Source organism: Rattus norvegicus, chromosome 2, assembly GCF_036323735.1.
Source record: "Rattus norvegicus strain BN/NHsdMcwi chromosome 2, GRCr8, whole genome shotgun sequence".
Classification (NCBI taxonomy): domain Eukaryota; kingdom Metazoa; phylum Chordata; class Mammalia; order Rodentia; family Muridae; genus Rattus; species Rattus norvegicus.
In genome coordinates, this window is record NC_086020.1 from 143,794,336 (window position 1) to 143,807,896 (window position 13,561).

A 13,561-nucleotide genomic window follows, 5' to 3' on the forward strand; every position below is an offset into this window, starting at 1 on the left:
GCTTGCTTTTAACATAAACATGACTGCATCAAGCACCCTTGCCTCAGATCCAGAAGAGCATTTCTCTGGAGCCCAATATAGGTGTTGACAGCGTATGCAAAACTGTCCAGCATACCTTCTTGCCCCTGGGTATTTATGGCTTGAAGATTGTTCCCATGAAAATTAACTAACCTGGAAGCTTGATCTACCTCTATCCCCATAAACCTTACCTACCGTTCAGCTGTATGCAAAGTCTCTGCCTCTCCGTTCAGCTCTATATAATAAACACTTGTGGTTTGGGGTTTTTCTTCCAGCAGAGAACCAAGTCCCACAGACCCCAGCTTGTCTGTATGTTTCTCCTTTTTCATTCTACTGCCACCCCAGTCAGGTCCTTGACACCATACCTTCCTGGGAATAGAGTTGGGTACACTTATCTATGAGCTGAATGGAATTCAGTGTAAATGTCTGGGAACATCTTATAATAACCAGTAGATACTGAAATGTGGCACTTTTGACCAAACTCTACCTGGCTTACACTGAGTTCTGCTTCAAGGATCTGAGTATATCAGGCTGACTCACTCTGTTTCAGGAGCAGAGTTCACAGACTTGATTCACTCAAGTGACCAGAAACTCATACACAGGGGATAAGGTTTCTGATCTTGATTCTATATTCACGCTAATACATTTAAAGAACTTCTTTATTCTGGGTGAGGCACATGTCAGCCCTCCAGTCTCAGCATAGCACCTGAAAGATTTGTCAAATGTGCTCCCTGTGGAGTGCAAGTAAATTATATATCCAGCAGCTCTGATGTCCGCACAGCCATCCACACAGTGTTTAATCATAGTTAAAAGGACTGAGTGTCCCAAGGGAAACACCCTATCACACAGTAGTCATTTTGGGGACTGGGGAGTGGGGATGGGCACACGATTCTCTGTGTAGTCTCAGCTGTCTGTGAACTTGCTCTGTAGACCACACTGGCTTCACCTATCTGTGTCTGGGGTGCTGGGATTAAAGGTATGCACCACCATGTCCAACTCAGGTCTTAAATTTTAGTACTGGCAATAAAAAAAATTCTCCACACATTATGATCCAAGGAAAAAATTTAAAGAGAAAAGAAAAAGAAACTGGTAAGAAAAGGACAGAGGAAGGAAGGAGAAGAGAAGGAGTGAGAGGGAGAGAGAGAAAGGGAGAAGGATGGAGGAGGGAAGCGGGAAGGGGAGAGAGAATAGAGGGAGGAAACTCCTGAACACGGGCGTCAGCTGTAGTCACAGATCTGTTCATCCAGCTCCACCCATCCACTACATGGACTTACTGAGACATTGTTCCATTAATTAATTGGCAAACAACTTGTTCAACCAACCTTCCTTACAAACTCTTTCCCCTTTTTGCAGTACTGTTTTTCTATGTGTCTTCTCTCTACCTCAAATATTGCTTGGCGTGTGAGCTTAGGAACTAGGGCCATGGTGGAGAACAAAACAGAACTAGCTGCCAGCTACATTGGTTAAAGCTCTGGTATCCACTCACACATCCACCAGCACTGCAGTGTTTGTTTTCCTATATTCTGGCCAGCACCTGTTTCTAGCCCTTTTGAATTTTATTAGAGGTGAAATAGTGTACAATTTCTGATCAGAAGTAGTAATGGCCCAGCTTTGTCATTCATGTATTTGCATTGCTGGGCCATTGGTGGGACCTAGATGGAAGAAGGTCATTACATGTCTTTGAAGAGTATGTCTTATCCCTTAACCATTTCTCTTCCTGCTTTTTGGTCACCAAACAGTAAAATTACCTTGATTGACTATTCCTTTCTCCCATGATGTTTCAGCCTTGGCTCGGGCTGATAATCAATGGAGTCAGTGGAATAAAACCATGAAATTGAACTTCTGAAGCCATGAACCGAATTAATTTCCCCTATGCTCTCTCCTCTAAACTCTGGTATTTTGTCACGGCAATGAAAAGTTGATACAGTACGTAAGGGAGACCGGTAAGACAGTAGGAACAGCAGGAAAAGAAGTTGTGGTTGAAATGAAGCATCTTCCATAGCCTGGAGCATTTGAACTCGTGGCTGCCAAAAGACTGCAGTTTGGGAAACTTAGAGGTCTGGCCTTGAGGGAGAACCCTGCCTGCTGTGATGGCTGAAGACCTGAGCCTTCAGCTTCCTGCTCTGACCAGTACGTCTGCTGCTTAGGAGCTGGGAGCCATGCCTTCCTGGTAAGACAGACTCATGCCCTTTCTCCTGTAAGTTGTATTGGTCATGTTGTATCAACCCAGCGATAACAAGTAACTAGTATGGGAAGAAACAAAGCCAGAGCTTTCTCTCAGGCAGAAGCCTACAGCAAGCCTCTGCTGGATCCCTGGGAGACTTTCTAGCTTTCTGCTTGGAAGGCTCAAATGACTCCGGGGAAGGTAAGACGGGATCTAAAGTGAACTGGGTAAACTATGCACTAAAGAAATAGAAAAAATTAACTCAGCAATACTGCAAGGATTGCGTTGTTCAGGAGTAAAATACTTTCCCTTGATTATACAATGTCAAGCCCTAGACTGGCAATGGTGACAAGGTTTTTTTGCATGTGTGTTGTTGGGAGTGTAAACTGGCAGTCATTTTTAGGTAAAATTATATACCAACGTAGAATACATCAAATTTAAAGCCACATAAATTTTGAGGCAGGACTCCATCCTAGAAACTTCTAGCCACAGGCTGACTGTCCACTACAGCAAGAAATAATCGGGGGTGGGGGGGGGGACCTACACAAAATATATTACTTGCAATTTAAAATAACAGGATATGATAATATGTACCAGGGTGGAGCTGCTCACGAGACACTGTTTGCTTACTGAGTGACCACATGGGAATGAACTGCTCAGCATGGGGAAGCCATGCCATTCATCATCTACACCAATGTGAGAAACTTGATGAAACCAGACAATATGTAAATGCTTTGTGAAGTGTCAGCATGCGGTAAGCGCTCCATAAGTATCAACAATGTCATGTTAAGCAAAAAAAAAAAAAAAAAAAAAAAAAAAAAAAAAAAAAGTATCAAACAGCCTATATAATTGCTTTTTTTTTTTTTTTTTTTTTTTGCTATTAAAAAATAATTATGCCATAGCGGGGGGAAAAGCCTTTTTTTTATTTGAGATTTGGGGAATGTAAACCATTTATTATGTGAGTACTTAGCATTTTCAACCAAAAGCCCTTATAACTTTCAAAGTAAGCAAGCAGGCTGAAGGCTACTGCTGGGTGGTAAGGCTCCTGCTTGGCCTGTGTAAGACCCTGACTTCAGTCCTCAGTACTGCACAGGAAATGAGTGAGGAAGAAACGTAGCTCTAATGACGACATAAGCCTGGTCTGGTGGGGCGGAAGCACCTCATTCCTAACAGAGTTAGCCCCCAGCACTGCAAGCAGGTAGGTGGGGGAAGCCACAGTAACAATGAGAAGCATACATCGGCCAGAACCCAGATTCAGGATTAATGATAGCAGTTTGCTTTGTTTCCAGTTAAAACAAGGGGGGAAGACACCATGTTGTTAAAAACATATTTTTTGATGAGGGTGTTCAAAGGGTAATGAGGGTTCTTTTATTTGTTTTTTAAATTCGTACCTTTAAAAGTCTTCCTGGGTACCTCAAGTGAAATAAGATATAAAAATCCATGGACATTCATATCATTGAAGGCCACGTAGTCCAAAGCACATTTGCCTACAGAACCTCAGATCTCCCTGTCTTTCTCGTTGTCTGCCAGGGGTTGTAGAAGCCACTTCAGATCCACCCAAAGCCCTCAGTAAATGACCATCCCACGGGACAGAAACAAAGGCCCAAGTTGAAGTTCAATCGTATTTATTTTTTATATAGAATTGCGAAGTAAAACCTGTACCAAACTCCAGATAAAATGGTTTGATCTGATGGATTTGGCCGCACATTTCCTGTATGTAGAACATACTGGATTATAAATCAACAACACAGGTCCCACTTGGTAAAACGTAGAAATAAAAAAAAGAAAAGAAAAAATTAAGTTAAAGTATTAGCACATATACAGTGTCAGAAGGGGTCTCCGTCAATCACCATTTTGAATTAACCGTTTTCCTTTCTGAATGGCTTGTTTTGTTCCACGAAAGTTGGACTTTCAGAAGTTGCTTCTAATCACATCATAAGAACACAGTACTCCGTGACATGCCTATCAATTCACGTCACCTTCTGCAGATTCCTTTCTGCTGAACAGTGCCCAGGAGGCTGAGGCTTATTCTGTTTTATGTGCTTCTCACACACCGAGAAATCAATCACAGGAATACATTTTACATCCTGGATACTACAGTGAAACTCGGCCTAAATATCACCTACTGCTAACACATGACAGAATGTTTAGCTATTCAAATGCTTCAGTAAAGTGTATCTTACCAAGAGAAATGTGTTTTGAATCAAACTTTTAAAAATTTGTCTATTCTATGACAAAATTTGGAGATGACATGGCAAAATGTATTGACTAAGGACTAAGAAGACTAGATTGTCTGATAGTTGGCTTATAGTACGATATAGTATATGAATAGCACCTTATTATGAATTCTTAGAAAATATTAATACTTATAATAATACCAAAGAACCACTAAGAGACTGCTCTGAGGTCTGGGGTGATTCTCCACTGGGGAGCACTTGCCTGACACACATGAAGTCTTGGGTTCACTCAGAACTAGGAAAAAAGGTCTGATTTCTAGCTTTAGTGTTCTGTAACAAACCACATTTTATGTTCTTAAAAAACAACAATCATATCTGGCTTTATCTATTAGTAAACAGTCAAGGGCCATATTTTATTCTAGAAAAATACTATATTAATTAAAAAGGTTTAAACTAATTTACTAAGAAAATTATTGTAGTATTTCATAATGCCACAAGCTTACTAGAAAATTGCTTCTAAAACTTGGTAACATAAATCATAGATGATTTAACTAATTTTTTTTAAAAAAAAAGTATCTTTTTTTTTACACTTAATAACCTGAAATGCATCTATAAAAATATTTTTAAATACAGTAACACTGTCAAGCTTTGTTAGGTCCCTTGTGTTTTGGCTTGTTTTTGGTTTTCCTCAGAAAGAATGTATAACTCTTTTTTGCAACTTTTGCTAACAAAAGAGGAAACGAAAGAGTGCTCCCTTTCAACCTAGTAGCAACATAAATATCTTTGCGCCTCTCTCGGAGTGCTCAGAGAAAACAAGGAATTACTTGGACATAAATTGGGGTTCCTTCAGGAAAAGAGAAATCACTTTAAGAGTGCTGGAAGTCACAAGAGTCCATGATTTTGTCTGTCAAGACGTTTGGCAATACATGGACAGTGTCACAACCCCTCCCTCTCCTACCCCTCCCCGGTAAAGTGCGCCCTAACCCTCTTCTCCCTAACTGCAGTGTCTTTTGGCATAAAGGCGATGAGAGAAAACTGTTGCTTTGCTCTTTGAGGCACTTTCTCACACGTCTTGCTTGCCTTGTTTTTGGGGGGTTCTGACACATCTGCTTCATTTCACATCAACTGGCCTTTCCGCCATGTTCCCTGGCTATGCGACTTTGTCTCTGACCTTTCTACTTGCCTCTTCCCACCAAGATCAAAATGTACTCTGTGCATTCATATTCCCATGGATCAAAAGGGATCTCACTGAAGATCCCCAACAAAGCCCCCACCCTCATGGCAACTGAAAGCTGCCTTCCAGATTCTTGATGTCTTTGCAAAAAATAAAAAAAAAAGAGATTAAATTCATAGATTATAAATAACGTCAGTTTGAAACACTAAACAGCTAAGGACTTCATTGCAAGCGCAGGCAGACTGCCGGCCAGATGACCATGAAACTCTCAGTCCTATAAGCTAACAAAACAATGTTGGTTACATACGAGGTATTGAGTACATACCTTATACTTCTCTTACCAACTTAGCAAAGGGATTGGGCTAGCATACTTAGGAATCAATTTTACTGAATTCAGAAGTACACATCTACACCACATACCCTGACAAGGGCCTTTCTGTATATGCTAATCAGAGATCTGCTTCATTCTTCAGTTTCATAGATAGGATTATTTTAAACACTTGAAATCTTGAAAGCAGAACTAATAATGCCTCAGAATACAAAATGCAGCATACAAAACGCATGTGACATCAGGCTGCGATCTATGTTGGCCTGACGTTTTCAGAACAGGTTCAAAAGACAAAAAATATAGTTGCCACTGATTTATCAAAAACATTAGGCTACCCTTTGTAATAGTTACAAAATTACAGGGTTTTTTTTAATATAAAAACAAACATCAAATTCTAGGCTGCATTTTGAAAACAATCCAAGTTGCGATAAAAAATAGTTTTGCTCTGTAATCATTCACACTAATACCAAACTGGTCTCTTTCACACGATCTGTCCTGCAAGAATTGTGACAGACGTTGCGGTTACTCTCCTGTTCACAGAGCTGAGCTGCTATGCAGGAAAATGATGAAGGGTGACAACATTAATACTCTGTGTCCTTGTAAACACAGAATGAGAGAAGCCATCAGAGCCAGCGTGGATTCCAAACTACACTGTATTTCCTACAGGAGAAAATCACTATCCATACAGTGACTTTTTTTTAAAGGTCAAGTTAAATACATTTCAAAGCATTTGTTACTACTGTTATCAGTACAGTTTTTGAAACTGTAAATCAGGTCTTTGTGCACACTTCCTGGACCAAGCTGCCTATCAGAATTCACTGCCTGAGGTCAGCTTTTTATGGCTTAGAATCAATTGATACATGAATTTAAGCTAATTGCAATAAAGCTTGGCCATAGGGCGGCAGGCATTTTCTTAAAAAAAAAAAAAAAAGTTATTCTGCACAAGCAATCCTGCTTTATCTGCCACAGAAATGCAGGCTTGCAGAAAATGAAAAGAGAATATTTATTTGTGTGTAACGTAAGTTCCTGCAAATCAAAACCAGGCAATGATTAAGCGGCCACATGGACAAGGAGTGTGAGTACGAGGGCAGACCGCGGTGCAGCTGCAGGCCCGCTCCGCTCCAGCACTTGGTCCACAAGGCCCAGGACACGTCAGCTCACGGCGGCATCACACTACAGCCAGGTGAGGAAGGGCTCGCTTTTGTTCAGAGCAGACTCTACATCATTGAAGAGGGGGATCAGATCTTCAGACTCCAAAGTCCCGAGGTCAACATTTGTTCCTGGGAGGCAGTCCAGGAAATCAGGGAAGCGGGTCTGCTGGGGATTGACGGTCATGGGTGTCTGACCCGAATTTTCACCTGTAGTAGAACGAAGGGTAACCAGGTTATTTCCTCCTTGTACGTTCTTAATTTTTTTTTTAATTTAAATTTTTGTTGTTGTTCAAGATAGGGTCTCACTATGTCCTCTGACTGTCCCAGAACTCACTATGCAGACCAGGCTGGTCACAAACTCACAGAGATCCACCTGCCTCTACCTCCTGAGTGCTGGGATTAAAGGGATGTGCACTCTCATCTTTTATGAGTAATACGTTCTACCTGTGCATCATATGTACCCACAGATCAGAGAGTATTGATTACCCACAGAACTGGAGTAACAGACAGTTGTGAGCCATCATGAAGGCAATGGGACTTGAGCAAGGGTGCCCTGGAAGAGCAGCCGATGCTCTTAACCACTGAGCCACCTCCCCACACTTTTCTTTTAAGCTCTTGAGAAGGGTACAGATAATTCAAGTATTACTATGATTCACGATTCATGTCTACAGACACATTAGCGACCTAGTTCTATTTTGGAAGTGTTTATCCCGATAAGACTAGAGTTCTGCAGAACACAAATTAAGAAAAATGCTAGAAAGTTAAGCACGCAGAATTAGACACGAGAATGCGTTCTTCACCTAACAGTATTATGGGAGGAAATGCATGGAAACCTGGTATCACACAGCTCACCTTTTCACTGTGTGACCTGAAGCACACTTAATTTGTCCCATTCTCATCTTTACTACCTGGAAATGGAAGTTACAGAGTCTTTCTGGAATAAAGTAACACAGTATCTGCCACATGCAAGGCCATGTCATCTATCTAGTAAAGTTATCACTATAGGGGCTGGAGAGATGGCTCAGCAGTAAAGAGCACTTAGTACTATTCCAAAGGACCTGGGTTCTGTTACCAGCACCTACATATTGGCACACAAACACCTGTAACTCCAGCCTCAGAGAACCTGTTGTCCTCCTGGTCTCTAGACACCTGCATACATATGGGACGCATAAACTCACACAGACATACACCAGCACAAAAATAAAGATAAAGTGTTTTAAAAGTTCAAAATGTTCACAATCCTCTAATTCTTGAGAACGTGTACTTTACCCAAACAAAGTCTTTGTTTTAAAGAATTCCTCCTATTCTTCCTCACCAGAAATGAACACAAGAGTAGCCAAGTCAAACCTCTTCAAGCTTAATAATCTTAATGCGTTTCTTTTTGCAGTGACTCTACAATGTCATTGTGGTCTTTTTTTTTTTTTTTAATCTTTGTAGATTTAATTACTTGAGCTGGTTACTTAAGCTACTTAAGAAAAAAAATAGGCAGTCTTTTCAGAGGTGTGGTTTTCATGGAACATTCTGGAAGGATGAATGACTGCCCAGATTTTGTTTATGTTAATATAGCTTTGCTCCGTCTTCACTCAAGTCCAGGTGTGTGTACTTGTTGCAAAAAGGGAGAGTGTTGCTCATGGGGAAGTGGTCAATGTGATTGGCAGATTCAACAATCTTCTGGCCACTACTGAGCTCTGCCTGCCCTCAACTAATGACTAAATATTCCATGTCTCTCTTTAACAGTTTATGTCCATTTCCTACAAACACTTCACAGAGGTAACCCTGAACTCAATGAGTTCACACTCCCTTAACCCAATTAAAAGGGACCATAGTATTTATCAAATCTAGTTCATCAACAGACGTCTTCAATGGTGGGGCACACACAGAAGAACACTCGTTTCACGGGGGAGAGCTGAAACTCAGAGGGGTTCCATAGAGAACACAGTTACCAGAGAGTGGAGAGACAAAGACTCAACTCAAGTTGAATGTTGCCATCGAATTGCGTATTACATCTTTAAAAGCACTCCCCATTTACCTACTTAACATTGGAAACCTATAGGAGAGAATCCATCTTTTTAAGAGTCCCCTGAGTTCTCCCCTTATTTCTTTTGCCCTCACTGGATTCTCAGTGTTTAAAAGAGGAAAGTAAACAACAAAGGAAGCTGCCACCCGATAAGGAAGCAAAATGTGAGGGGAGGGTTGTGTGAAAAGATGATAGGGGTGCAGAGAAGAGCAGTAATAAATCAAACACAGCCCAGTGAATACCACCCCTCTGTGACTCTTCACAACCCCTCCTATACTGCCCACCTACTCCTGTCAGCCTACAAGACCTGGAGATGCCAGCCTGTGCTTTCGCAAGGCTGCACTGTAAACCTGGCTATGAGTCTGCCATTCAGACTCAACACTTTAGACTCACAGCAGCACGCGGTAGCTGGACGTGCACAAAGGATGCTAAGCTACCGCAAACCAATGATTCAGGAGGCAATCTTTTATTTTTGTTTTAGAACTACTACATGTGTGTGTGTTTGCATGCATAAATGTTTGTGTAATTCCTGACTGTTTGGTGCCTACAAAGGTCAGAAGAGGGCATTGTATTCCCTAGAACTGAAGTTACAGATAGTTGTAAGCCACATGTAGATGTGGCATACTGAACCTGGGTCTTCTGGGACAGCATCAAGTGCTGAACCATGTCTCCAGCACAACTGCTTTTCTGTCATGAATATTAGGAGAGAAACTTGCAAAAGTATTTATAAAGAGCATATACTTAAGCTGTCATTTAATTTTGGCTTAGCTAGAAGGACCAAAAAGAACTATACGTAAGCTGAGCATGGTGGGCCATGCCTTTAATTGCTATTAGTGCTGTACTCAGAAGGCAGGGGCAGGAGGATCTCTTGAAGTTCAAGGTCAACCTGGTCTACGTACAAGTTCCAGCACAGCACGAGGTGCAGAGAGATCCTGACTCAAAATTAAAGGAAGGGAGAAAGAATGAGGGAAAAAGGAGGGAGGGAGGGAAAGGGGAAGAAAGGTTAGGAGGGAGTGAGAGAAAGAAAATCTGTGTCCCAACACCAAAGGGCAAACTTACTTAAAATATAGAGATTATTTTATAATTTTTTTTAAAAGCTCAATCATGCAGTTCTCAAATTTGAACTTAGCAGACGACAACACCATGTCCCAATGTCAAAAGTTTGGACATCCTCGCTCTACAGCATACACAAGCTGGGGACTAGGAAAATCACGTTTGTTTCTTCTTGTCAATTGCTGAAGCGGGGTGCTATGCTAGAATAGAATCCTCTGAGTGGTTCATTTTCTAAATGACCACAGTCAATCCCTTCCCAAACCAGTGAGTAACAAGAAAACATCGGCATGCCTGGAGAACCAAAAAGAGTATCTTCCCACAATAGAAGAAGTGGACTGTTCGTCACATCTAGAAAGGAGGCGCAGCATAGCCACCCCACTGCAGTCATGGACAGTATGGTTCTGAAGACAGTGACAGACTAAAAAGGATGGGGGTGGGTCTTACAACCCCATGCATATATGAAGCCATGTTAGCACAAACTCTGAAAGGCCTATAATTAGTAAGAGCGGAGTAAGTGGAATTTTAGCTGTCCGTTTATGTTGAGGGTTTATGTTTCCCATTGGATTTTAGGATTGCAAGAACTGAGGGGACAACTTGAAAATGAAGACACACAACAAACAGTTGCAGGCTGTATGCCCACCTGTGTCCATCTCATCCATGTTGCTGAGGAAGTCTTCTGGAGTTGTAGGGACACTGTAACATCCTAACCCCAGGCCGCTGTCTGTGCTCTGCTCCCGTGAATGATAGGGCCCTCTGCAGATAAACAAACAAACAAAGAAATAAACAAATAAGACCTCAATGTGAGTCTACTCAATAAAGTTCATAATTAAAATGCAGTCGCAGAATTCAGTCAGTGAAAGGGAGATACGTATACATGGTCCTTTAATTTTGAAACATATAACCTGATCCTGCCAAAACCAATCGATTATATGCACTAAAACTGGCCGCTCACCATACAAGGACACTGGGTTCTTTGTGGTCTCAAAATAATCATTTGGACCCTATTCTATATGCAGATATACTTGTGTAAATATTGTAAAAACCAGGAAATAGTGCTGAATCGTGCTCATAGACACACACATTCATGGTAAAAGTATGTATATAGCCACTCATGGTGGGCCATGTCTGTAATCACAACACTCAAGAGGCTGGGGCGAGGGGATCCAGAAAAATAGCAAAGTTCACTGTGACAGAAACACACCACTTTCTGAAGAGTGGCTGCTCCTGGGAAAAGAAGGGAGGGAGGAAGCTTAGTGGTGGCAGGGATGGGTTCCAACAGAGCCCTGGAAACAGCAAGCCTGGGTGGTGAGGACCATAGTTTTCTTCACGTTTTTATCTTCTTTAAAATAAACATCTTTTGAAAACCTATTTGCTCATTACTCTGGCTGCTTGTTTTTTTAACCTCAATCTTTATTTGTATTTGTTTGCTAGGAGCCTTGTAAGAGCAGAAAAGAGTAAAACCACAACGGATCTATAGCCACTCCTTTATTAGGTCTACAATTAAGGTTCACTATTTCTATTGATCAAATAGATACTTCTGGCTAAATCATCTTTTCCTTCTGCTACCATTTTTCTTTCTCTCTTTTTTTTTTTAAGCCAACATCTCTGTTTTAATTAATAATTTATTTCATTATGAAATAACTTAAAACTCACATCAAACATGCAAAAAGAACACTGTTTCTATATGTCTTCCATCTGGCTCCCTTAATTAAAACAGTTTTCATAAGCACAACATAATTACCCAAGGCAGAAAATTAACATTATTAACTAAACTGTAAACATCATTCCCCTTTCACCATAAATACTGTGAATTTTCTTGTACTATTTCCCATGCCATGCTTTTAACCCCACCCTCACTCCCACGAATTTCAAGATGCTTGCGAGTGATTATCAAGTAGCACTGTCCTGTTTAAATGTGAGGTTCACACTCGTGTGCAAAACACTGCGGGATATATTCCATGTCACCTGACTAAGTTTTGAAATTGAGGGTTTTTCCCCCCAATAAAGTTTTCTTTTCCTTTATTCTGTCATCTACCCCCAACTCTCTCCCCACCCCCCAACGCTCCCCGACTTCCCTCAGTGTAAACAAACACCCCATTACGGTCCGGTCTAAACCACGGGTAGAAAGTAAAAGCCAATGGTCGCCAGTGTAAACTTACCCATTGAGGAAAGGATCTGAGCTACTGTTGGTGACAGATCTCATATCTGTGTTCATGGCAGGCGTGTTGACAGGGGCCATGGTCTCGGTTTCCATGGGGAGCTGTCGGCAGAGAGCAGCTTCCTACACAAGAGTCAGAGGGAAAGGGAGTTACTCAGTTGCCACAAAGGGTTGCATCATAATATACTACATGGGAAAACTGCTCACCGAACACAAAACACTTTATATATATTTCAGTAGGTCAAAGTCATTAGATTAGTGTCCTTCCTCCACAATCTTTAAAGCATGCCATTTTCTTCCATTCCCAGCTAACAGGACCTAAGGGGACACTGGATCTCTGGGAACCTACTTTGAAAACATGCACTTGCCCATGGAATTGTTAAGACACACAAGTCATATCCCAGCCTCTCGAGATACTTTCTCACTGGCAAGTTAGTTCTGTTCTAGGGTCTCAGACTAAATCTAAAGCAGTCAAAGCAACTGGACACCTCTGGACTAGCACACGCATCTGGTCTCTCCCATTTACACGCTAGTGCAAATGGAGGATTCGGAATTCAGACGCTACATGAATTTACACGTAGCGATTGGTGTTAACCACCAGAGGAACAAGACAGCCAGTTTAAAAGTTTGCTTTAAGAAATGGCCAGTCTACATTCCATCATGAGTGCATGTGATGAGACGGCTTCATGGGTAAAGGTGCTCACTGTGTAAGCCTAGCAGCTTGAATTAAATCCCCAGGCCCACATAAGGGTGAAAGGGGAGAACCGACTCCACGAAATGGTTCTCTAGCCTCTACATACAAGCCTTGGCACAAGCATGCCTGACTTATATACACACAACAGACACACCCAGTGTGTATATACACAGAATAATAAAAGTGTTCAGTTGGCTGAGAGGTGGGGAAAACTGGAGATCCAAATAAAATCCCATGGACAATTAGATGTTTGATAGATAATGGATTATGGATTTTTTTAAAGCTAGCATTAAAACCAAGAAGAATCAGTTCAAAAATTATGAACTTGACTTCTGTGATACAGTCCAGATAGAGATGACCGGGGACCAGACCCCTTGCAAGTTGGTAGCCATATCCAGGGAAGAATGTTCTCACATTCTTATGCTTATGACCAAGGTGGGACCCTGGCCACATTTATACAATTTCCCAACTGAAGTCAATGATCTTACACTCCTAAACCGTGAGCGAGAACATTCTAGCTATCTGAGTTCTAGGATGTTGGTTAGATCTCTTCATGTGATGGATAAAGTACTGCTGTTTAGGGAGTCAAGTCATCAGCCAGAAAACTCTCGGTTCCCATGTTTGCCG

General features: G+C 41.4%; 1 protein-coding gene across 1 annotated transcript in view; it reads right to left on the reverse strand.

Moving 5' to 3' along the window:
* Positions 1 to 6,845: 6,845 nt before the first annotated feature.
* Positions 6,846 to 13,561, reverse strand: part of Wwtr1 (WW domain containing transcription regulator 1) — a 115,761-nt gene continuing 109,045 nt past the window's right edge. The window contains exons 5-7 of the mRNA NM_001024869.1: positions 12,242 to 12,363; positions 10,723 to 10,835; positions 6,846 to 7,219 (exon numbers count right to left, since the gene is read on the reverse strand). Coding sequence (NP_001020040.1) covers positions 7,035 to 7,219; positions 10,723 to 10,835; positions 12,242 to 12,363 — 420 coding nt within the window. The 3' untranslated portion in view covers positions 6,846 to 7,034. The remainder of the gene's footprint in view (positions 7,220 to 10,722; positions 10,836 to 12,241; positions 12,364 to 13,561) is intronic.